The 23,082-nt window shown below is 44.6% G+C and overlaps 1 protein-coding gene across 1 annotated transcript; it reads left to right on the top strand.

Moving 5' to 3' along the window:
- The first annotated feature begins 374 nt into the window (after positions 1–374).
- On the top strand, positions 375–22,853 carry LOC132394852 (butyrophilin subfamily 1 member A1-like). The gene is made up of 7 exons (XM_059971259.1): positions 375–450; positions 4,260–4,607; positions 9,836–10,122; positions 11,610–11,727; positions 16,807–16,833; positions 20,108–20,134; positions 22,255–22,853. The coding sequence occupies exons 1-7, from the start codon at positions 375–377 to the stop codon at positions 22,851–22,853; spliced, it is 1,482 nt and encodes a 493-aa protein (XP_059827242.1).
- The last annotated feature ends 229 nt before the right edge of the window (positions 22,854–23,082 follow it).

The raw sequence follows: 23,082 nt of genomic DNA, 5'->3' as shown, positions 1-23,082 counted from the left end.
TGTGGCCAAAGCACAAGGTAAAAATATCTAAACCTGAGATTCAGCAGTGTCATGAGGAGGAGGTATTGGTTTGAATCTATTTTCTTCCAACGGGCAATTGTTGACATTAAATCAGAGACTGGCAGTTTTTATAGAGGGATATATTAAATGCATAGCCCTGAGATCCATAAGGGTTATACAGTACTCTAAACTGAATTCTCTGAAAATAGGAAAAGAACAACTTTTCTCCAAAATGTTTTGAGGATGGGCTGATGAACGAGCTGTTTCTTTCCGCTTTGGGACAAAGGAGGATAAGAGGTGATTTGGCAGAGGTGTACAAGATGATAAGAGGCAGATAGCGAGTGGACAGCCAGAGACTTTTCCCCAGGTTGGAAATGGCTAATACGAATTTGAAAGTAATTGGAGGTAAGCCTGGAGAGGATATCCGAGATAAGTTTTACACAGAGAGCGGTAAGTACATGGAAGACCGACGGGGGTGATGGTAGAGGTAGATACATTGGGGGCATTTGAGTGATTCCTAGATAAGCACATGGATGAAGGAGAAGTGGGAGGTAATGTAAGAGGGAAGAGTCAGATTGATCTCAATCTCAATGAGTGGGCGGAAGGGCCTGTACTGTTGTGTTCCATGTTCAGTGGGCTAGAATAGCAATGTGAAATCTTTAGCAGGTCTTGGTGAAAGATTTGCAGAGAGTAGCTGGAGGGTGGTGAAGACAGACGATAAAGAGTTGTTATCAGCAAGTGCAGCATAATAAGTTTTTGTTTGAATGCAGCCCCTGGAGGCATCTGGAAATGTTCTGAAAGAGGAAAGTTGTTGGTGTTGCATTTACATTGGCCGTTTGATATTATCCTCACAAGAAACATATTTTCTATAGGGAATCGATTCTTTACAGTGATGGAAAGAAGCTGCCCCAGAATTTTGTTTGTGTTCTGCATTTTTCAAACAGCCTTATCAGGTAAGATTTCTGACCTTTACATTAATTATATCTTCTGCTGTAACAACATTAAACATGTATTTTTGGAATAAGCGGAATTGTTTAGATTCAAATTGTTTTTGTGTGTTGTGCAGTGGAATCTTATCAGATAAACAGTTGCCAATCACAAATGGGTGTTTACTGTATCCGTAACTAAATGTGATATTTTTACCTCGGATCCTCTGTGAACGACTTCCTGTCAGTCATTGGGGCACAGACCCAAGCTGTTGTGTTCAACTTTGTTTCTTGATGCTTGTTTGGCAGTAGATGAGATTTGGCTCCCACTCAGAGGCGGGTCTTCACTCTGAACGTGAGCCCTGCTTTGTGTGATCATAGAACATTACACCCACAATGTTGTGCCTACCTTTTAACCTACTCTAAGATCCATCTAACTTTTCCCTCCTAAATTACTGTACATTTTTCTATCCATGTGCCGATCTAGGAGTCTCTTAACTGTCCATAATACACCTGTCCCTACCACCAACCCAACGCACCACTCTCTGTGTTAAAACACTACCTATGACATCCCCTGTACATTTTCCTCCAGTCACCTTAAAATTGTGCCCCCTCGAATTAGCCATTTCCACCCTGGGAAAAAGTCTCTTGCCATCCAGTTCATCTTTGCCCCTTATCATTTTGTACACCTCTACCAAGTCACATCTTATCCAAAGAGAAACAACCTATTCTGAAAGAAAATTAAGGTTGAGAATTAAGGGTTAACAAAATCATGAGAATAGCAGGGTGAGGAGCAAATGGGCTCTGTCTAACTGTACTAATTAGCAATGTCCTGTTAGAAATGAAGAACTGATAACGCACAGTTGTAGTAAGTCCTGTTGGTAATGAAGAACTGACAACGCGTGGAAGTTGTGTGTAAGGAGGAAACCTTAACCCTTCAAGACTGTATGGCTAAAGATTTGGTTTCTTCTAATTAATGGGCAACTGATTGGTACGTGGGAACCCTATGTGTAAGGTATGGGAGCATCCAAAAACTGTTGATAAAGCCGAAGCAGGAACTCTTGACCCCTGAAATCTGCGGGTATTTTATGGTATAAAAGACCAAGATTGTATTCTCTTTCGCAGAATCCTAATTGGCTGTCCATGACAGACAGACGGGCGTACTTTATTGATCCCGAGGAAAATTGGGTTTCGTTACAGCCGCACCAACCAAGAATAGTGTAGAAACATAGCAATATAAAACCATAAATAATTAAATAATAATAAGTTAATTATGCCAAGTGGAAATAATAAGTCCAGGACCAGCCTATTGGCTCAGGGTGTCTGACACTCCGAGGGAGGAAATGTAAAGTTTGATGGCCACAGGCAGGAATGACTTCCCATGACGCTCAGTGTTACATCTCAGTGGCTGATCACATAGTAAAGTAATTAAACCAAGTATCAGATTCTGTGGACTCGTTTAAGTCTAATTGGCGATAGTAAATTTCTCTGACTCCTATCCTCATAAAACGTGGTGTCCTATTCACATGATCTGCAGGTCTCTAAAGGCAATGACACTGCAGTGCTAAGGTGGACAGAATGTGGGCTGTGGAAAAAGTACACAAAACAAACAAACTAACGTAGCTTGGAGGACAAGAACACAGTGTCTTTAGGACAGTTTCGCAGAAAAAAATCTTGCAGAAGCAACCAAAGATGAGGCTGTTTAGACCTGATCATTTGTAACCAGAGAGGCAGGATCTCAATGCAAGATGCTCTGGGTTAGAGTGATCATAAACTGATAGATTTCTATAATCATTTTGAAAGTGCGAAAGTTAGCTATGACACTTGTATATTAAACTTTATAAACAGTAAATACAAGGAAATGAGAATCAGGTTTGATATCACCACTGTATGTCATGAAAACTGTTACATTGCAATACATTAGATTAAAACTTACAAATTACAGTAAGTGTATATATTTAAAAAATAAATAAGTAGTGCAAAAAGAGAGGGAAAAGTATACTGAATAGTTTATCAACACCTCAGCTGTGGTTCTGTTAGGGTCATATACCGTGTCCCGTGCTCCTGTATATCGGAGAGACCCAACAGAGATTGGGAGACAGCTTCTGCGAACAACTATCCTTCAGCCACTAGGAGAAGCAGGATCTCCCAGTGGCCGCCCATTTTAATTCCACTTCCCATTCACATTCCAACATGTCCATTCATGGCCTCTACTGTCGCGATGAGGCCACACTCAAGTTGGAGGAAGAACAACGTCAATTCCGTCTGGGTAGCCTCCAAACTGATGGCATGAACATCAATTTCTTGAACTTCTGGTAATGTCCACACTTCCCCACCGTTCCCCATTTCCCTCTCTCACCTCATTCCCTTGCCTGACCATTGCCCCGTTCCCTGGTGCTCCTCTCCCCTTTTCTTTCCGCCATGGCTTCTGTCCTCTCCTCTCAGACTCCCCCTTCTCAAGCCCTGTATCTCTTCCACTGATCAACTTCCCTGCTTTTTCAACTCTCCCCCTCCCAGTTTCACCAATCACCTGATGTTTCTCTTTCTCCTCTCCCCACTCCTTTTAAAACTACCGCTTTTCTTTTTTTTCTCCAGTCTCGGCCCGAAATGTCGATTGTACTTTTTTTTTACCATAGATGCTGCCTAGCCAGTTGAGTTCCTCCAGCATTTTGTGTGTGTTGCTTAGTTAGTTCATGGGTTCATTGCATATTCCAAAATCTGATGGCAGGCAGGAATCGCTGAGTGTGTGTCTTCAGGGTCCCGTGCCTCCTCCCTGATGGTAACAGTGATGAGAAGAGGGCATGCCCTGGTTGATGGGGGTCCGTGATGATTCTTTTTGAGGCATCCACCTGTTGAACATGTCCTGGTTGCTGGGGAGGCTAGTGCCTGTGATGGATAGTGACGGCGCCTCTAAATTATCTGACCCAGGCCCCTCGGATCCAAAATCCTTTTCCTGACAGTTGTCACCCCAACCCAATCCTCACCCTTCTCCCCATCTCTGCAACTGAAGTACCTGTGTGAAATGGGGGGAGTGGTTCATGCGTCACTTTACAACGGCAGCGATCGCTGATTGGGGTTGAGTTGAGTTTGATTGGGGTTGAGTTTGTATATCCTCCATGTGACCAGTGAGGTTGCTATGGCTACGCCAGTTTCCTCCCACATCCCAGAGACATGAGTTAGGGTAACAGCATTGTAGGCATGCCTTGTTGGCACAAGAAGTAACCCATCACAGTGCTTGGATTGTGTTGGTTGTTAACACAAAACGGTGCATCTCACTGCATGTTTCCATCAAATAAAGATAATCGTTGGTTTTAAATTTTTATATTTTTCCAGTGACGATTCACGTTGTGGGACCAGAGGATTCCCCTGTCGTCGCCGTGGGTGAAGATGTTGTACTGGAGTGCAGAACGGAACCAAACGTCTCCCTGATGGGCATGGAGGTTCGATGGTTTAAAAATTACTTTTCTGCGCCAGTGCACTTGTACGCCGCTGGCCGCGATCAGCCCACCGTACAGGACGCAGCTTACAAAGGCAGGACGCAGCTTTACAGAGAAGAGCTTCCTCATGGGAATGCCTCTCTCAAGCTGAAGAACGTAAATGCACATGACAGTGGGGAATATAGGTGCTTCATCGACTACAAAGATGACTACGATGAAACAAAGATCCTGCTAACAGTTGGAGGTCAGACTCTACTGACAATATTCAAAAAGATTTTAAAAAAATAGAAACATATAACTAATTTGTTAGCAAACTTGGAGTAACCAAAGACCAACTCCAAAACTGAAAAGTAATGGCAAATAAATCATGGCTATTCTTTGGTATTCAATTCATAATCTGATGGTTTGGGAGTGTATGTTTGCCAGGATTATCTTTCCTTCTCTTCATATTAGTGTGGAATTCGCCACTGGTTTAAGCCTCGCCTGAATGACTTCCTGTGTCCACACCCCTCCTCACAGCATCTTCACTCCATCTGCCACAACAGACGGGATGTCCCAGTGACCATCCATTTTAATTCCTTTTCCCACTCTGAAAGTCATTCCATGGCTGTAAAGAGGCCCCTCTCTGGTTGGAGGAGTAACACCTCATACTCTGTCTGGGTGGCCTCCCCTCTTGAACATCTCCCCCCCTTTCTTCTCTATTCCCCATTCAGGTTTCCCTCCCAATCCTTTTCTTCTGCTCACCTGCCCAAAACTTCCCTCTGATGCCCCTCAGCTTCCCTTTCTCCCATGGATCTGTCTTCCCTTAGCAGATTCCATCGTCAGCCTGGTACCTTTTCTACCTAACGCCTCCCAGCTTCTTACTTCACCCTCCCACAGCCAGCCACCTTCCCTCTCACCTGTCTGCTGCCAGTTTGTACTCCTCCCCCTCCTCCAACCTCCTAATTCTGGTTTCAGTTCCCTCACTACCCGTCCGTGATGAAGAGTCTCAGCCTGTGACGTCGACCATTCATTCACCTCCACTGATGCTGCCTCACCTGCTGAGTTCCTCCAGTGTTCTTGTGTGCGTTGCTCTTGCAGCGCCTTTCCTTGTTCAAGAAAAGTTCAAAGTAAATTTATTATCAAAGGACAAGTACATCACCATGTACATTTAACGCAGGCATTCACAGTAAATACAAAGAAACAGAACAGGAAGAAACTGGAGGCCCATGAGCCAGTCCTCATGATCAGAGGTGGAGAGGATCAGCAAATTTAAATTCCTGGGTGTTATTATTTAGGAGGACTCGTCCTGGGCGCAGCACCTGCGAACTATTACGGAGAAAGCCCAGCCACGCTTCTTCTCCTGTAGATTAGGCACGTCATCTAAAACTTTGGCAAGCACCTATAGATGTGTGGTGGAGAGAATATTGACTGCCTGGAATGGAAGCACGAATGTTCGTGTTTCAGTGTTTCAGTGTTCCTCACTGTTGGTGAGGAATGAGATTCAGTCCTTAGCAAGAGGTGACTTGGGAACAGGGGAAGTAGAGTCTGTGTGGATTGAGCTGAGGAACAGTAAGGGTAAAAAGACCCTAATGGGTGTTGTGTACAGGCCCCCAAACAGTAGCGTGGATATTGGGTACAAGTTGATTAGGGAGTTAACATTGGCATGTGCTAAAGGTAATGCAGTCGTTATGGGAGATTTCAACATGCAGGTGGACTGGGAGAATCAGGTCGGTGCTGGACCCCAGGATAGGGAGTTTGTGGAGTGTCTAAGGGATGTATTTTTGGAACAGCTTGTGCTTGAGCCAACCAGGAACGAGGCTATTTTGGACTTGGTGATGTGTAATGCACAGGAATTGATAAGTGATCTTGAAGTAAAGGAGCCATTAGGAAGTAGTGATCATAACATGATAAGTTTTTATCTACAATTTGAGAGGGATAAGGGCAGATCAGAGGTGTCAGTGTTGCAATTAAATAAAGGAGACTACGGAGCCATGAGGGAAGAGCTGGCCAAAGTTAAATGGGCGGATGCCCTGGCAGGAAAGACAGTGGATCAGCAGTGGCAGATATTCTTGGGCATAATACAAAAGATGCAAAAGCAGTTCATTCCAATGAGAAGGAAGGATTCAAAGAGGGGGAAGGGGCCACAGTGGTTGACAAAGGAAGTCAGAGATTGTATAGCATTAAGAAAAAGAAATATGACAGGGCTAAGATGAGTGGGAGTACAGATGATTGGGAAAGTTTTAAGGAACAACAGATCTTAACTAAAAAATCAATACGGAGAGAAAAAATCAGTTATGAGCTCAGTCTAGCCAGGAATATAAAAGGGGATAGCAAAAGCTTTTTTAGCTATGTGAAGAGAAAGAAGATAGTTAAAAACAATGTTGGCCCCTTGAAGAATGAATTGGGAGAAATTGTTATGGGAAACAGGGAAATGGCAACAGAATTTAATGCATACTTTAGATCTGTCTTCACCAGGGAGGACACAAGCAATCTCCCAGATGTATGGATGGGCCAGGGTCATAAGATATCAGAGGAATTGAGACAGATTGACATTAGGAAAGAAACTGTGATGAGTAGACTGGTAGGACTGAAGGCTAATAAATCCCCAGGTCCAGATGGTCTGCATCTGAGGGTTCTAAAAGAGGTGGCTCAGGAAATTGCGGATGCATTGGTTATCATTTTCCAATGTTCCTTAGATTCAGGATCAGTTCCTGAAGATTGGAGAGTGGCTAATGTTGTCCCACTTTTCAAGAAGGGAGGGAAGGAGAAAACGGAGAACTATCGCCCTGTTAGCCTAACGTCAGTCGTGGGGAAGATGCTTGAGTCCATTATTAAGGACGAAATAGTGGCACATCTAGGTCGCAGAAATAGGATTAGGCCGAGCCAGCATGGATTTACCAAGGGCAAATCATGCTTGACTAATCTGTTGGGAGTTTTTTGAGGGTGTAACAAGGATGTTAGACGAGGGGAAGCCAGTGGATGTGGTGTACCTAGATTTTCAGAAGGCATTCGATAAGGTGCCACATAGGAGATTGGTGAGTAAAATCAGAGCTCATGGCATTGGGGGCAGGGTTTCAACATGGATAGAAAACTGGTTGGCAGATAGAAAGCAAAGGGTAGCAGTGAATGGGTGTTTCTCGGACTGGCTGGAGGTGACTAGTGGGGTACCACAGGGCTCTGTATTGGGACCACAGCTCTTTACGATTTATGTCAATGATTTAGATGAGGGCATTGAAAACTATATCAGCAAGTTTGCTGACGATACTAAACTGGGTGGCAGTGTGACATGCGAAGAGGACGTTAGGAGAATACAGGGAGACTTGGATAGGCTGAGTGAGTGGGCAGATACTTGGCAGATGTCATTCAATGTGAATAAATGTGAAGTTATCCACTTTGGAAGCTGGAACAAGAGGGCAGAGTATTGTCTGAACGGTGTTGAGTTAGGTAAGGGAGAAATGCAAAGAGACCTAGGAGTCCTAGTTCACCAGTCAATGAAGGTGAATGAGCAAGTGCAACAGGCAGTGAAGAGGGCAAATGGAATGTTGGCCTTTGTTACAAGGGGAATTGAATACAAGAGCAAGGATGTTCTTTTGCATTTGTACAGGGCCCTGGTGAGACCACACCTGGAATATTGTGTACAGTTTTGGTCTCCAGGTTTAAGGAAGGACATTCTGGCAATTGAGGAAGTGCAGCGTAGATTCACTAGGTTGATTCCTGGGATGGCAGGGCTGTCTTACGCAGAGAGATTGGAGAGATTGGGCTTGTACACACTGGAATTGAGGAGATTGAGAGGGGATCTGATTGAAACGTTTAAGATAATTAAAGGATTTGATAGGATTGAGGCAGGAAATATGTTCCAGATGTTGGGAGAGTCCAGTACCAGAGGGCATGGATTGAGAATAAGAGGTCAGTTATTTAAAACAGAGTTGAGGAAGAGCTTCTTCTCCCAGAGAGTTGTGGAGGTGTGGAATGCACTGCCTCGGAAGACGGTGGAGGCCAATCCTCTGGATGCTTTCAAGAAGGAGCTGGATAGATATCTGATGGATAGGGGAATCAAGGGATATGGGGACAAGGCAGGGACTGGGTATTGATAGTGAATGATCAGCCATGATCTCAGAATGGCGGTGCAGACTCAAGGGGCCAAATGGTCTACTTCTGCACCTATTGTCTATTGTCTATTGAATGCCCTTGAAAGGAAAATCCCACAAAAAGTAGTGGAGCCAGCCCAGTCCATCACTGGTAAAGCCCTCCCCACCACTGAGCACATCTACACGAAATGTTGTTGCAGGAAGGCGGCCATGCCCGCCAGCCGTGCCATGATCTTCTCTACTCGGCCATCAGAAAGAAGGAACTGGAGCCTCAGGGCCAACACCAACAGTTATTGCCTCTGAACCATCAGTCTCTTGAACCAGAGGGTCTAACTTCACTTGCCCCATCACTGAACTGTTCCCACAACCTATGAACTCGCTTTCAAGCACACTTCATCTCGTGTTCTCGATATTTATTGTTTATTTACTAGTATTATCTCTTTTTTAGTATTATCACAGTTTTTGCACACCGATTGATCCCGCTGTTGGTGCCGTCTTTCATCAGTTCTATTACAGTCAGGCGAGGGTGGGGGGTTTTACCGGATTTATTGAGTATGTCTGCAAGAAAATGAATCTCAGGGTTTTGTTTGGCCACGTGTATGTTCTTGGATAATAAATTTACTTTGAACTCTGAACTTTGAATCAATGTCAAAGACGGGCAAATAGCCAGTGTGCCAAAAGACCACAAATTGTGCAAAGGCAAAAAGTGAAAAAAATAAATGAATTAATAATCAATAAGTATTAAGAACATGAGTTGCAGTCGTTGAAAGTGAGCTTATGGCTTGTGCAATCAGTTCAGTGTTGGGGTGAATAAAATTATCTCCTCTGGTTCAAGAGCCTGATGGTTGAGGGGTGATAACTTCCTGAACCTGGTGGTGGGGGTCCTGAGGTTCCTGTACCTCCTTCCTTCTGGATGGCTGCAGCGAGCTAGGAGCATGGCCTGGATGGTGGGGGTCCTTGATGATGCATCATGCTTTCCTACAGGAAAACTCCATGCAGACGTGCTCAGGGTTCGGGAAGGTTTACCCGTGATGGACTGGGCGATATCCACTACCCTCTGTAGGCTTTTCCATTTTAGGGCTTTGATGTTTCTGTTACCAGGCCGTGCTGCAACCAGTCAGTATACTCAGCCTAGCATGTCTGGAGAAGTTTGTCAGTGTTTGAAATGAACCTTTGCAAACTTCTCAGGAAGTAGAGGCGCTGCTGTGCCTTCTTTGTAATTGCACTCGTGTGCTGGGCTCAGGACAGGTCCTCTGAAATGGTGGGTAAAGTTGCTGACCCTCTCCACCGATGCCCTATCTCATGCACCTCCACTTTCCTCCTTGACCTACAGACGATAATCAGCTCTTTGGTTTTGCTGACGGTGAGACGTCCTGCTCTGATAATTATATTTCAATTTCAGGTGTGGGACAGCAGCCTTGGATCGACCTGGAAGGAACCCATCATCACGGAGTTCGTCTCGTGTGCAGATCTGACGGCTGGTACCCTGTACCAACTGTGCACTGGTTGAACGGGAATGAGGAGAACCTGGCCAGACAATCATTGACTACACGGAAAGACCAGTCCAGTGGCCTTTATGCTGTTTTCAGTCAGATTGATGTGACAAGCGATTCTGTGAACAAATATTCCTGTGTAATGAGAAACAATGTACTGAATGAAGAGAAAGAGGCCCAAATCCAATTGTCAGGTGTGACAACAAATTTTCCTAGTTTTATTTATTTATATTTATATTCAAAAATGGAGTGGACAGCCAGAGACCTTTTTCAGGGCCGAAATGGCTAATTCAAAAGGGTGTGATTTTTAGATGACTGGAGGAAATTATTGTGATTGAGGCTGCTCTGTATCGTAGCGGTCAGCGTGACACTATCACAGCTCGGGTGTCGGCGTTCAGAGTTCAGTTTTGGCCTCCTCTGTAAGAAGGTTTGTACATCCTACCGGTGAAAGTGTGGGCTTTCTGCAGCTGCTCCGGTTTCCTTCTACAGTCCAAGATGTATCACTTAGTAGGTTAACTGGTCATTACAGATCGTCCTGTGTTTAGACAGGGTTGAATTGGAGAGTGGCTGGGTGATGGCATGGTTCAGTGGGACAGAGGGACCTGTTCTGCAAAAGTTCAAAGTAAATTCGTTATATAATTATATACAATCAAGAGGTTCATTTTATTACGGGGATACTCAATGAATAAGCTTTCTCTAAATAAAAATAGTAAATAAATATAGATGTCAGAGGTATGTTTTTAACACAGAGAATGGAATATGCTTCCATGGGTGGTAGTAGAGGCAGACACATTATGGGCATGTAGGAAACCTTTATGTAGCCATGTGGATGATAGAGAAATGGACGGCTATGTGGAGAAAAGGTTAAGATTGGTATGCCAGCAGGACATTGTGGGCTGAAGGGCCTGTACCTGTGCTGTAGTGTAGTGTGTTCTATTTGTAGAGATACAGCACGGTAAATTGCCCTTCTGGTCTGTCCAAGTGCACCCAATTACACCCATGTGACCTACTAACCTGCACAAGTTTGGGATGTGGGAGGAAAGCAGAGCACTCGGACGAAGCCGAGGGAGAACGTACAGACTCCTTGCAGACTGCGTTGGGAATTGAACCCAAGTCGCTGGTGCTGTGATAGCATTATGCGAATTTCTACACTACTGTGCCCTCCTGTTTCACAGTATCATTCCTGGGAATACCTCCGTGCAGGTCCCATGACTTCACCATTAACAGCAGATTACCAAGCATGCTGTCACTGACCTCACGTGAAATGTGTTGCTTTGTAGCAGCATAACAAATCACTATACCTTACAGTAAAACAGGTAGTGTTTGTTTTATAATTCTTTATAGTTGTTGAACGTTGTTGTTTCTTGCCGCATGCTGACCAACACACCGCGGCACATTCCTAATGGTGAATAAAGCTGATCCTTGATGGTTTTTTGGATGTACATGAACTTCTGGACAAATGTGATTCTTCATGGTTAAGTGCATCCATGTCGCTTTTAAAATTTAATTTAATTTCCCTCGAACCTGTTAGGCTGTTAGAAAGAGCTTTTAAGAGTCACTTGTGTTGGTGTTCTGGGGTCGCTTCAGATTTGGGTCTGTCAGTAAATTTGGAAACTCTGGTTGCATTACACAATAGTGGGAGTACGGCACGGACAATGATGCTTTTTATATTATTTTGCAGAGGGATTCTTTCCCAGGACCAACGCTTGGATGGTAGCTTTTATCGTGTTTTTAATTCTTGTGATTGGCGCCATTGTTTGTGAAGTGTTTCGCCACAGAGGAAAGCGTGTAAGGATTAAAGGTTGGTGCAAAATGATAGCGGATGATGCGGCAGCCCAGAGGCTAGTGTAATTCTATTACAGCTCACCTGTAAGGTCAGGGTTCAATGCTCTCTGCTGTTTCTAAGGAGTTTGTATCTACACCTCGTGACCGCAGGGTTTTCTCCAACGCTCAAAGGGTGTGCCCTTAGGGTTAGCGAGTTGTCAGAATGGGGCTGGAAGCGTGGTGACTGTCCTTGCTGAATGACTTATTTCATAAGCAGTTTGAGGAAATTTGGTATGTCACCAAAAACACTCACAAAATTCGACAGATGTACCGTGCAGAGCTTTCTAACTGGCTGCACTTCATATCCAATATGGGGGTGGTTTGCTACTGTACAGGATTGAAATAAGCTGCAGGGCGTTGTAAACTTAATCAGCTCCATCAACAGCACCAACCTGCGTATTATTCAGGATATCTTCAAGGAGCAATGCCTCAAAAAGGTGGCATCCATTATTAACGGCCCCTGGCACCCAGGACGTGCCCTCTTCTAATTGCTACCACCCAGAAGGAGGTACGGAAACCTCAAAGATTCAGGAGCAGCTACTTCCCATCTGTCATCTGATTTCCAAATGGACGTCGAATCCATGAGCACTACCTCAGTACCTTTTTATTTCACCTTTTGTTGTTTTGCACTAGCAGTACTTTGCAATACATAATAATAAAAAAACTATAAATTAAATAATATATAAATTAAACAAGTAGGGCAAAAAGAGAGCAAAAAATAGTGAGGTACTGTACACTCATGGGTCACTTTAGAAATCTGACGATGAAGGGGAAGAAATGTTGAGTGAGTATTTTCTGGGGAGGTCTCCTGTGACGCGGTCCCTCCACACCAGACAGTGATGCAACCAGTTAGATTTCTTTCCGCAATATGTCTGTAGAAATTTGTGAAATTTGCAAACAAATTCTTCTCGAACTCCAAAATAAATACATCTTGAAGCTCTTTAACACATGTACATGAAAATATACAGTGAAATGCACCATTTGCATTTTAAGTGGGGTGAGGGGGAACCAGAATGGAGAAGGAGGAAGGGGGATGTACTTACTGGCTGTTAGCAAAATTGATGTCTGGAGGCTACCCAGGTGGAACATGAGGTGTGGCTCCTCCTCCCACTGCAAAAAGAAAAGAACTATTTGTCCTATGAACCTGGTTAATAAGCTGAAGTTAGTGCATGTAATTTCATTTTATTGCTACCAATAAAATTCAGAGAATAATGTTTGAGAAAAGTAAAACCCAAAAAAAGAAAGGCTCTTATTTTATTTGCAATTTTCATAATTTCAGAAGGGCTCCATGTGCTCTAAAGCCAGAGAAATGACCAGGGAATTCCAGTCCCAGTTATAGCAAATGTACATCTGCAAATGTACTTTAGTTTAAGATTATGAGTTTGGGATCAGGTACGTGCACAATGAAAAACACACCCAGTGGCCACTTTACTTCTACAAGTATGTGAAGAGCAAGAAGGTAAACTACGAGGGAATAGGACCAAACAAGGGTGACAGTGGAAAAGTGAGTATGGAACCGCAGAAGAGAGCAGAGGTATTTAATGAATACTTTGCTTCAGTAGTCACCATGGAAAAGGATCTTAGCGATTGTAGGGATGACTTACAGTGGATTGAAAAGCTTGACAATATAGACATTAAGAAAGGCAATTTGGAAAGCATCAAATTGGATAAATCATCAGGACCAGACAAAATGTACCTAGGCTACTGTGGGAAGCGAGGGAGGAGATTGCTGAGCCTCTGGCGATGATCTTTACATCATCAATGGGGACGGGGGAGGTTCAGAGGGATTGGAGGGTTGCAGATGTTGTTCCCTTATTCAAGAAAGGGAGTAGAAATACCCCAGGAAATTATAGACCAGTGAGTCTAACCTCAAAGGTTGTTAAGTTGATTGAAAAGATCCTGGGAGGCAGGACTTATGAACATTTAGAGAGGCATAATATGATTAGGAATAGTCAGCATGGCTTTTGTTAAAGGCAGGTTGTGCCTTACGAGCCTAATTGAATATTTTGAGGATGTGACTAAACACATTGATGAAGGTAGAGCAGTAGATGTAGTGTATATGGATTTCAGCAAGACATTTGACAAAGTACCCCTTGCAAGGCTTATTGACAAAGTAAGGAGGCATGGGATCCAAGGGGATATTGCCATGTGGATCCAGGACTGGCTTACTCACAGAAGGCACAGAAGGTTGTAGACGGGTCATATTCTGCATGGACGTTGGTGACCAGTGGTGTGCCTCAGGGTTCTGTTCTGAGACCCCCTCTCTTCATGATTTTCATGTGACCTGGATGAGGAAGATGAGGGATGGGGTTACTAAATGTGCAAATGACACAAAGATTAGGGGTGTTGTGGATTGTGTGGAGGGCTGTCAGAGGTTAAAGTGGGACATCGATAGGATGCAAAACTGGGATGAGAAGTGGCAGATGAAGTTCAACCCAGATAAGTGTGAGGTGGTTCATTTTGGTAGGTCAAATATGATGGCAGAATATTGTATTAATGGTAAGATTCTTGGCAGTGTGGAGGATCAGAGGGATCTTGGGGTCCAAGTCCATAGGACACTCAAAGCTGCTACGCAGGTTGACTCTGGTTAAGAAAGCGTACCGTGAATTAGCCTTCATCAACTGTGGGATGGAGTTTAAGAGCTGAGAGGTAATGTTACAGCTATATAGGACCCTGGTCAGACCCCACTTGGAGTACAGTGCTCAGTTCTGGTTACCTCATTACAGGAAGGATGTGGAGACCATAGAAAGGGTGCAGAGGAGATTTACAAGGATTATTGCCTGGATTGGGGAGCATGCCTTATGAGAATAGGTTCAGTGAACTTGGAGCGACGGAGGATGAGAGGTAACCTGATAGAGGTGTATAAGATGATGAGAGGCATTGATCGTGTGGATAGTCAGAGGCTTTTTCCCCAGGGCTGAAATGGCTGCCACAAGAGGACACAGGTTTAAGGTGCTTGGAAGTAGTTACAGAGGAGATGTTGGGGTAAGTTTTTTATGCACAGAGTGGTGAGTGAGTGGAATGGACTGATGATGGTGGTGGAGCCGGATACAATAAGGTCTTTAAGAGATTCCTGGATAGGTACATGGAGCTTAGGAAAATAGAATGCTACGGCTAACCCTAGTTAATTTCTAAAGTGAGTACATATTTGGCACAGCATTGTGGGTCAAAGGGCCTGTATTGTGCTGTAGATTTTCGATATTCATTCACTACACCAGTACACCTGCTCACTAATCTAATCAGCCAATCATGTGGTAGCAACTCAATTCATAGAAGCATGCAGACGTGGTCAAGTGATTAATTTGTCTTTCAAACCAAGCATCAGAATGGGTAGAGATATTATCTAAGTGATTTTAACTGTGGAGTGATTGTTGGTGCTAGACAGGGTGGTTTGAGTATTTCACTAGTTGCTGGACGAGGACATAGAACAGTTCAGCACAGGAACAGGCCATTCAGCCCAGACTAGCTAAAAAGCAAGTTAAAAACACCCAGACACTAATCCCTCCTACCTACTTCATGCCTTCATCCCTCCATCCTTTTAAATCCATGTGCCTGTCCAAACGTCTCTTTAAAACTCTCCAGTGTATTTGCCTTTGGATGCATTCCAGGCATCCAGGACTCTGAGTGAAAAAAACTTGCCCCTCACATCCCCTTTGAACCTACCTCTCACCATCAATGCACGTTCTCTGGTATTCTCTGACATTCCATCCCTAAGAAACAGATACTCTCTGTCCACTCCAGTTTTGTGCCATACTCTGCCAGAGCTTCGGCGACCACTTCTTTTTACAAAGTGGTTACCTCAGAGGGAAGATTCTGTGAGTGGTCCCCCACGTCTTTCTCACAGCGAAGTTTTTTTTAACGAGGCCAAGTTGCGAGCTCGACACTCAACCCGGCACGGATGGAAAGCGTGTCTGGGAACGGCCCGACTGGATTTGAACTCGGGAACCTTCGCTCCGGAGTCCAGCGCTGATGTCACTGCGCCACCAGTCACCGCCACTCTATCTATGTCTCTCATAATCTTGTAAACCTCTAACAGATCTCTCCTCAGCTTCCGACGCCCCCGAGAAAACAGCCCATGTTTACCCAGCCTCTCGTGATAGCACATGCTCTCTGAACCAGGCAGCATCCCAGTGAACCTCTTCTGCACCCTCAACATCCTTCCTATAGTGGGGTGACGTGAACTATTTGCAATACTCCTGATGTGGTCTAACCAGAGCTTTCTTAAGTTGCAGTGTAACTGCTTGACTTCTGAACTCAGTGCCCAGACTAATAAAACCAAGCATTCCATCAGCCTTCTTAACCACCCTATCAACCTGTGGCGCCACTTTCAAGGAGTTATGAACTTGGATCCCAAGATCTCTCTGCTCAGCCACACTGTTAAGGATCTTGCTCTCCGTCTCCTAGCATTTGCCCTACCGAGGTGTGACGGCTCACATTTATCTGGGTTAAGCTCCATCTGCCATTTCTCAGCCCATGCATGCAACTAATCAATGCTGTATTCTATTCTTCTACATGATCCACAACTCCACCAATCTTGGTATCATTTACAAATTTACTAACATGCCTTCTAGCACAAACAGCAGATGTCCCAGTACAGATCCCTGTGAAATATCACTAAATACAGACCTCCAGTTCGAATAAGTCCCTTCAAGTATTACTCTGTCTTCGATGAACAGCCAGTTCTGAATCCAAACAGCCAATCTCCTCGGAGTTTCACGCACAACTGTCTTTCGAGCTTACAGAATCTGGTGTGAGAAACGGAAAACATCCAGAGAGCAGCAGTTCTGTGTTGAAAACCTGTCACTGGGGGAGGTCAGGGGAGAACGGCCAGACTGGTTCAGGAAGGCGACTGTAACTCAGATAACCACGCACAGCCGTGGTGTGCAGAAGAGCTCCTCTGAATGCCCAATACCTCGAACCTTAAAGTGGATGGTCCACACATAATACAATGGCCACTAGGTGTATATTGCTCTCTGAGTACAAAATAATCTTCTACTGTTTGCCATTTGCTGCAGAATCTCTGCCACTAACAAACTTTCATGGTCTTTGTTTACAGAACTGAAGCTGTTCTGCATTTTGGAAGGTAGGTTGTGTCTGAACTATTGGCATCAGAGCTTTAGGCTTTTGCACTGACCTTCAGAGTATCATTGGGCAGAAATTCTTATTTTGTGTCTATGACAGTAAACTATGCTTGAAGATGACTTTAATTTGGAAATGTGTTGCAGAATTTGCTAGTCAAGTTTAAGCAGCTGATATTGCAGTGAACAGAGCAACATGGGTAGGAAGTGGTTGAATAGACCCAAAATATTCTTTGGGCTAGAGAGACGAGAACGATGGACCCATGGTATGAAGTTGAGAGCACCTGAGATCGCTTAATGTCAGCAACAGACACAAAATTCTGAAGGACGTCAGGGCAGGCAGCATCTCTGGAGGGGAACAAACAGTTAGTATTTCACCCTTCATCAGGACTGTGAAGGAAGGGGGAAGAAACCCGAGAAAGAAAGTTGGGGGTGGGGGCGAGGGAGGAGTACAAGCTGGCAGGTGATAGTTGAGACCAGGTGAGGGGGAAGGTGGGTGGGTGGGAGAGAGAGGGTTTGAAATACGAAGCTGGGAGGTGATAGGTGAGACCAGATGAGGGGGAAGGTGGGTGGGTGGGGGAGAGAGAGTTGAAGTAGAAAGCTGGCATATGATAGTTGAAACCAGATGAGGGAGAAGGTGGGTGGGTGGGAGAGAGAGGGTTTGAAATTCGAAGCTGGGAGGTGATAGGTGGAAGAGGTGAAGGGCTGCTGAAGAGGGAATCTGATAGGAGAGGAAAGTGGACCATGGCAGAAAGGGAAGGAGGAGGGGAACCAGAGGGAGGTGATGGGCAGGTGAGGAGAAGAGAAGTGATGAGAGGGGAGCCAGAATGGTAGAAGAGGGAAGGAGGTGGGTTGGTAGGGTGTGCAAGTTACTGGGAGATAGAGAAATTGATGTTTACGCTGTCAGATTGGAAACCAATTGGATGGAATATGAAGGGTTGCTCCTCCAGCCTGAGAATGGCCTCCCCATGGCAGTAGAAGAGGCCAGGAAATGCTTAGCTTCTGCTTTTTAGACTTTGTGGAAGTTTACAAAATTGTGAGAGGGATGGATAGGTGAGATGGTCAGAATCGTAATCTCAGGATATAAACTTCATATACTAGAGGGTTTGCTTTAAGGGGGGGGGGGAAGTAAATTTTTAACAATGTGTGTGTGCTTAGAACAAGCTGTCGGGAATGGTGGTGGAAGCAGAAATGACATTTTAGACAGATGGCGCAGCAAAAAATGGGCAGATTTGGTCACATGAAGGCTGTCAGTTTAGACCATAAGTCGTAGGAGTAGAATTGGGCCACTCAGCTCAACAAGTCTGCTCCACCATTTGATAATATTTGACTTATTATCCATCTCAAACTCATTTTCCTCCCTTCTCCCCATACCCTTCGATGCCCTTACTATCAAGAACCAATCAACCTCTGCTGTAAATATAACTTGGCCTCCACAGCTGACTGTGGCAGTGAATTGCATAGATTCACCACCCTCTGGCTAAAGAACTTCCTCCTCATCTCTGTTATAAAGTGAGGTTCTTGCTGTCTGAGGCTGTGCCCTCTGGTCCTACACTCTCCCACTATGGGAAATTTCCTATCCACATCCAATCGACCTCTGCCTTTCAATATTGGAAAGGTTTCAATGAGATGGCTCCCTCCTCATCCCTCTAAACTCCAGCAAGTACAGGCCCGGAGCCGTCAAACACACCCTATATGTTAACATAAAGGGCATCTCATTGAAACCAATCAAGTGATAGAGGCGATGTTTTTTATGGTGGGGTAGTCTAGGACTACCTGTTAAGTCTAGCTGTTAAGTTTTATGACCAACTATCCCTAGTCTCTATGAAGATCGAAAGCGGCACAACTTCGACAGGGCATCAGTGAAAGTCATGGCACAAGTGAACACGCAGCATGCACTAGAATTCCTAGAAGCGTGATTTTTCATGAACAATTCTGTAGACAAACGTGTAGACCTCGATCCTTTTTATGAGCCCATGCAGACAAAATTCCCGACCACAACGCACGAAGTTCGCCACACAGCCAATCAACCCTCCCACATCATAGTTGAATTTCTGAAATGCTGTCCAACCAGCTGATTGGTGAGGGGACATACTACTGCTGTCAGGACACTGACGATGTCTGCTCGCATGGTGATGAAATGCTTGCAAATAAATTGCCAAAATCGGAGAACTCAACCACCCAAGCTACACATTTTCCAAATTTTTCCCAGAGGGACGTCTATTGATAACAGATGATGAGGAATTTCTTTAGCAAGAGGGTGGTAAATCTGAGGAATTCATTGTCACAGACATCCGTGGAGGCCAAGTGAATGGGTATATTTAAAGTGGAGACTGATTAGTCAGGGTGTCAGAAGTTATGGGGAGAAGGCAGGAGAAGCCATGATGACGGACTCAATGAGCCAAATGGCAGAATTCTGCTCCTATGTGGTATGGCCTTATAGATCAGTCTTGACATCAGACTCTCCAATGACAGTATTTCCTTCTTAGAGAAGGGGCCCAAAGTTGCTCACAATGCTCCAAATGTGGCCTGGCCAATGCCTCAGTCTAGATTATTTGACATCATGGTCAGCAGAGACCTTGTGGGCCAAATGGCCTGTTTTCTATTTGGACTTGGAGGTTACATGTGAATTAGACAGAGCAAAATGCATCAGCACCGGAGAAACTGCCCTCATGATAGATCACAGGGTGGAGACGAATAAAGGAAGAGTCACTTTGTTCTGAATTTATTGCTCTAAAAATGTAACCAGTTCTAATTTGACATGGTCCAAAGTAAACTTATTGTCAACGTACATGTATGTCACCATGTACAACCCTGAGATTTGTTCACTTGTGGGCATTCACAGTACAAACACAATGAAAGACTACACTTAACAAAAGTGGACAAACAACCAATGTGCAAAGATAACTGTACAAATACAAAAAATAAAAAATGACAAAATAAGAATTAAATATGCAATAAACATTGAGAATGTGAGTTGTAGAGGCCTTGAAAGTGAGTCCATGGGTTGTGGAACGAGTTTTGCGAGTGAAGTTATCCACACTGGTTCCAGAGCCCGATGGTTGAGGGTTGGTGGCTGTTCTTGGTGTGGGTCCTGAGGCTCCTGGACACTCGTCCCGATGGCAGCAATGAGAAGAGAGCGTGGTCTGGATGGTGGTGGTCCCTGATGATGGGTGCTGATTTCCAGCGACAGTGTAGATGGGCTCAATGGTGGGGGGGCAGGGCTGAAATGTGACATAACAAAACAAAAACCTTTAAAACTTCTTATTTTCTCAACAGGTTATAACGATCATGAAATAAATGAAGGTAAGTACCGAATTTTCCCATTTATATACAAAATAACAAAGTTCAAAGACGTTTATTATCAAAGGACGCATACTATATGCCACCTTGAAATTCGTTTGCTTAGTCAGCCACAAAACAAAGAAACGCAAGAGAACTCACTAAAAAGGAATGTCAGACACACAATGTGCAGAAAAAAAGTCATGCAAACAACAAAATAAGCAAGTAACATTCTGGGTTGGTTCTTGAAAGTGAGTTCACAGCCATGCATGAAGCCAGTCATCACTGCAGCTGATTCAAGAGCCGGTTAGTTCCAGGCCACAACCTCAGTTCAGAGTAAACCGTGTGGAGGGGTGAGCTGAACCAATCCGTCCCTCTTCTCCAGCCGTGACACCCTGACCCAGCACTAAGACCTAACTCTTCCCATCCATCCCACAGTCTCTTTGAGGCAGAAGGTACTGCAGAGTAAGGACAAGGATGTTAGGCTGGGAGGCATCTGGACATTGTGATACTACCTGGTACCTATTGTTTATGACAGCACCAGTAGCATTATACTGTTGTATACTTAACTATAAATTGTATATGCACATTATGTCAATTTGTACATCTACAGTCCTGATGAAGGGTCTTGGCCCAAAACACCAATTGTTTACTCTTTTCCATTGATGCAGTCTGGCCTGCTGAGTTCCTCCAGCATTTTGTGTGTGTTCCTTGTATATCTGGAGAATCATCCTTTCTTTTACCTGCTAATGTTATTGTGAATATTATTTGATATGTACCGTGCCCAACCTCCAAGTGCGATCTGACCACTGACTTGTAAAGCTTTAGCATTACATTCTTGCTCTTGCATTCTAGTTCCCTCAAAATGAATGCTAACATTGCATTTGTCTTTCTTACCAACGCCTCAACCTGCAAGTTAACCCTTAAGGAATCCTGCACAGGGGTTCCCAAGTACATCAGCACCTCTGAGTTTTGAATTTTCTCCCCATCGAGGGATGTCCTTTTGGAAGAGAGATTAGGAGGAATTTCTTTAGCCAGAGAGTGATGAATCTGTGGAATTCTTTGCCAAGTTTTTATGTATATTTAAGGCAGAGATTGCTAAATTCTTGATTGGTCAGGGTATGAAAGGGTATGGGGAGAAAGCAAGAGATTGAGGCTGAGAGGAAAATTGGAGCAGCCATGATAAAATGGTGGAGTAGACTCAATGGGCCAAATGGCCTGATTATGACTCTTTATTTTGTGGTCTGATTATGATCACTGTCTCCTCAGGTTTCCTTTCTCTTAAGCTCCTTAAGCAAGGTTGGCTCCCAATCCCGAATTGCCTTTCCCCGAGTGGGCTCAACCACAGGCTGCTCTAAAAAGTCACCTTGTTGGCGTTCCCTGTCTTGGGGTCTTAACAGCTTGCTGCACCTGGCACATGTGCAGCTTGTCTGAATGTCCTGCTGCCTCGAGATCGAGGCACGCTCAGCAAGTCTGTGGAACAGTAACTGTAGCAGGATCAATGTACAATCGACCAGAGTACAGAGAACAACAAACTCTGCAAATGCAACTATCAGTAAGTAATGAGAACATGAGATAACAAGATTAAGATTCCTTAACGTAAGATCCTTGGTGTGGAAACATCTCAATGGATGGGCAAGTGAGTGTAGTTATCCCCTTTTGTTGGATGCTTGAGGGGGTAGTAAAGGTTCTTGAACCTGGGGGTGAAAATCCTGAGGCAGCTGCACCTTCAGCCCGATGGCAGCAGTGAGGAAAGAGCACGGCCTGGGTGGTGAGGATCTCTGATGATGGAAGATACTTTCCTATGACAGTGTTTCGTGTAGATGTGCTCAATGCTTTAGCCATGATGGACTGGGCCAAATCCACTTCTTTTTGTAGGGTTTTCTGTTCAAAGGCATTGGTGTTTCCATGATGCCGGTCAATACACCCTCCACTACATGTCTACAGAAGTCTGTTGAAGTTTCTGATGTCATGCCAGATCTAAGGAAATACAGGCGATGCACTTGCGGGCTGCCCCCCACCACATCCTTGGATTGCGTTGGTTGTTGACACAAACAATGCCTTACACTGTGTGATTTGATGTGCATGTACAGTTTTTCTGTCCTTTGTGACTCTCTAATATTCTGTCTTTTTCTCTCCTGTAGTTTCTGTGACCCTAGAAGGCGAAACTGCAAATCCTAAACTTGAGCTGAGAAACCAGGACAGGGTGAGACTGACCGAGGTTGAGCAGAATTGCCCCGACACCGGGAAACGCTTCACGGAACTGGAATCCGTGCTGGGGCTGGACGAATTCAGATCAGGGCGATATTACTGGGTGGTGGAGGTGGCGATGAATCGGAACTGGAGTCTGGGTGTTGCCACAGAGACTGCCGAGAGGAACGGGATGGCTGAACTGAAACCGGAGAATGGATTCTGGACCATTGGGCGTGTGGGAGACGAGCTTCACGCAAACGACTCTATTCCCATCACCCTCAGCACCCAGCCTGTCCCCGAGAAGCTGGGTATTTATCTCAGCTACGAGTCCGGGATAATTTCCTTTCACAGCTTGCCTACAAAGACCTGTATCTACACCTTCACTGTAGACAAATTCGAGGGGAAACTTTATCCTTTCATCAGGACCAGCCACGTTGACAAATGGGTGAAGGTGTCCTCTGGTTCCGTGCTGGATTTGCATAAAGAGCCACATTCCCGGGGCACCTTCAGGAACAGGTTTCGGAGGCTGTGGAGTGGAAAACCCTACTGATAGCACTGGAAGAGTTGCATCTCATCTCAAGTACTCTGTAAACTATCAGCAGAGCTGCAGTAAGACAATAATCCATTTGGTGACAACACTCTGGGTTGCAGAATAGATTTTTACAATTTTTTAAATCAAAAATGATCCAGAAGAACACATGGATGATATTATTGCATAGCAGACATAGTTTTCTTATTCCTTGTTAGAATATGCAATACTCCAGCCCAGTACAGGCCAT

The sequence above is a fragment of the Hypanus sabinus genome, chromosome 5 (genome assembly GCF_030144855.1).
Source record: "Hypanus sabinus isolate sHypSab1 chromosome 5, sHypSab1.hap1, whole genome shotgun sequence".
Lineage (NCBI taxonomy): Eukaryota > Metazoa > Chordata > Chondrichthyes > Myliobatiformes > Dasyatidae > Hypanus > Hypanus sabinus.
This window is presented reverse-complemented; position numbering and strand designations above follow the sequence as displayed.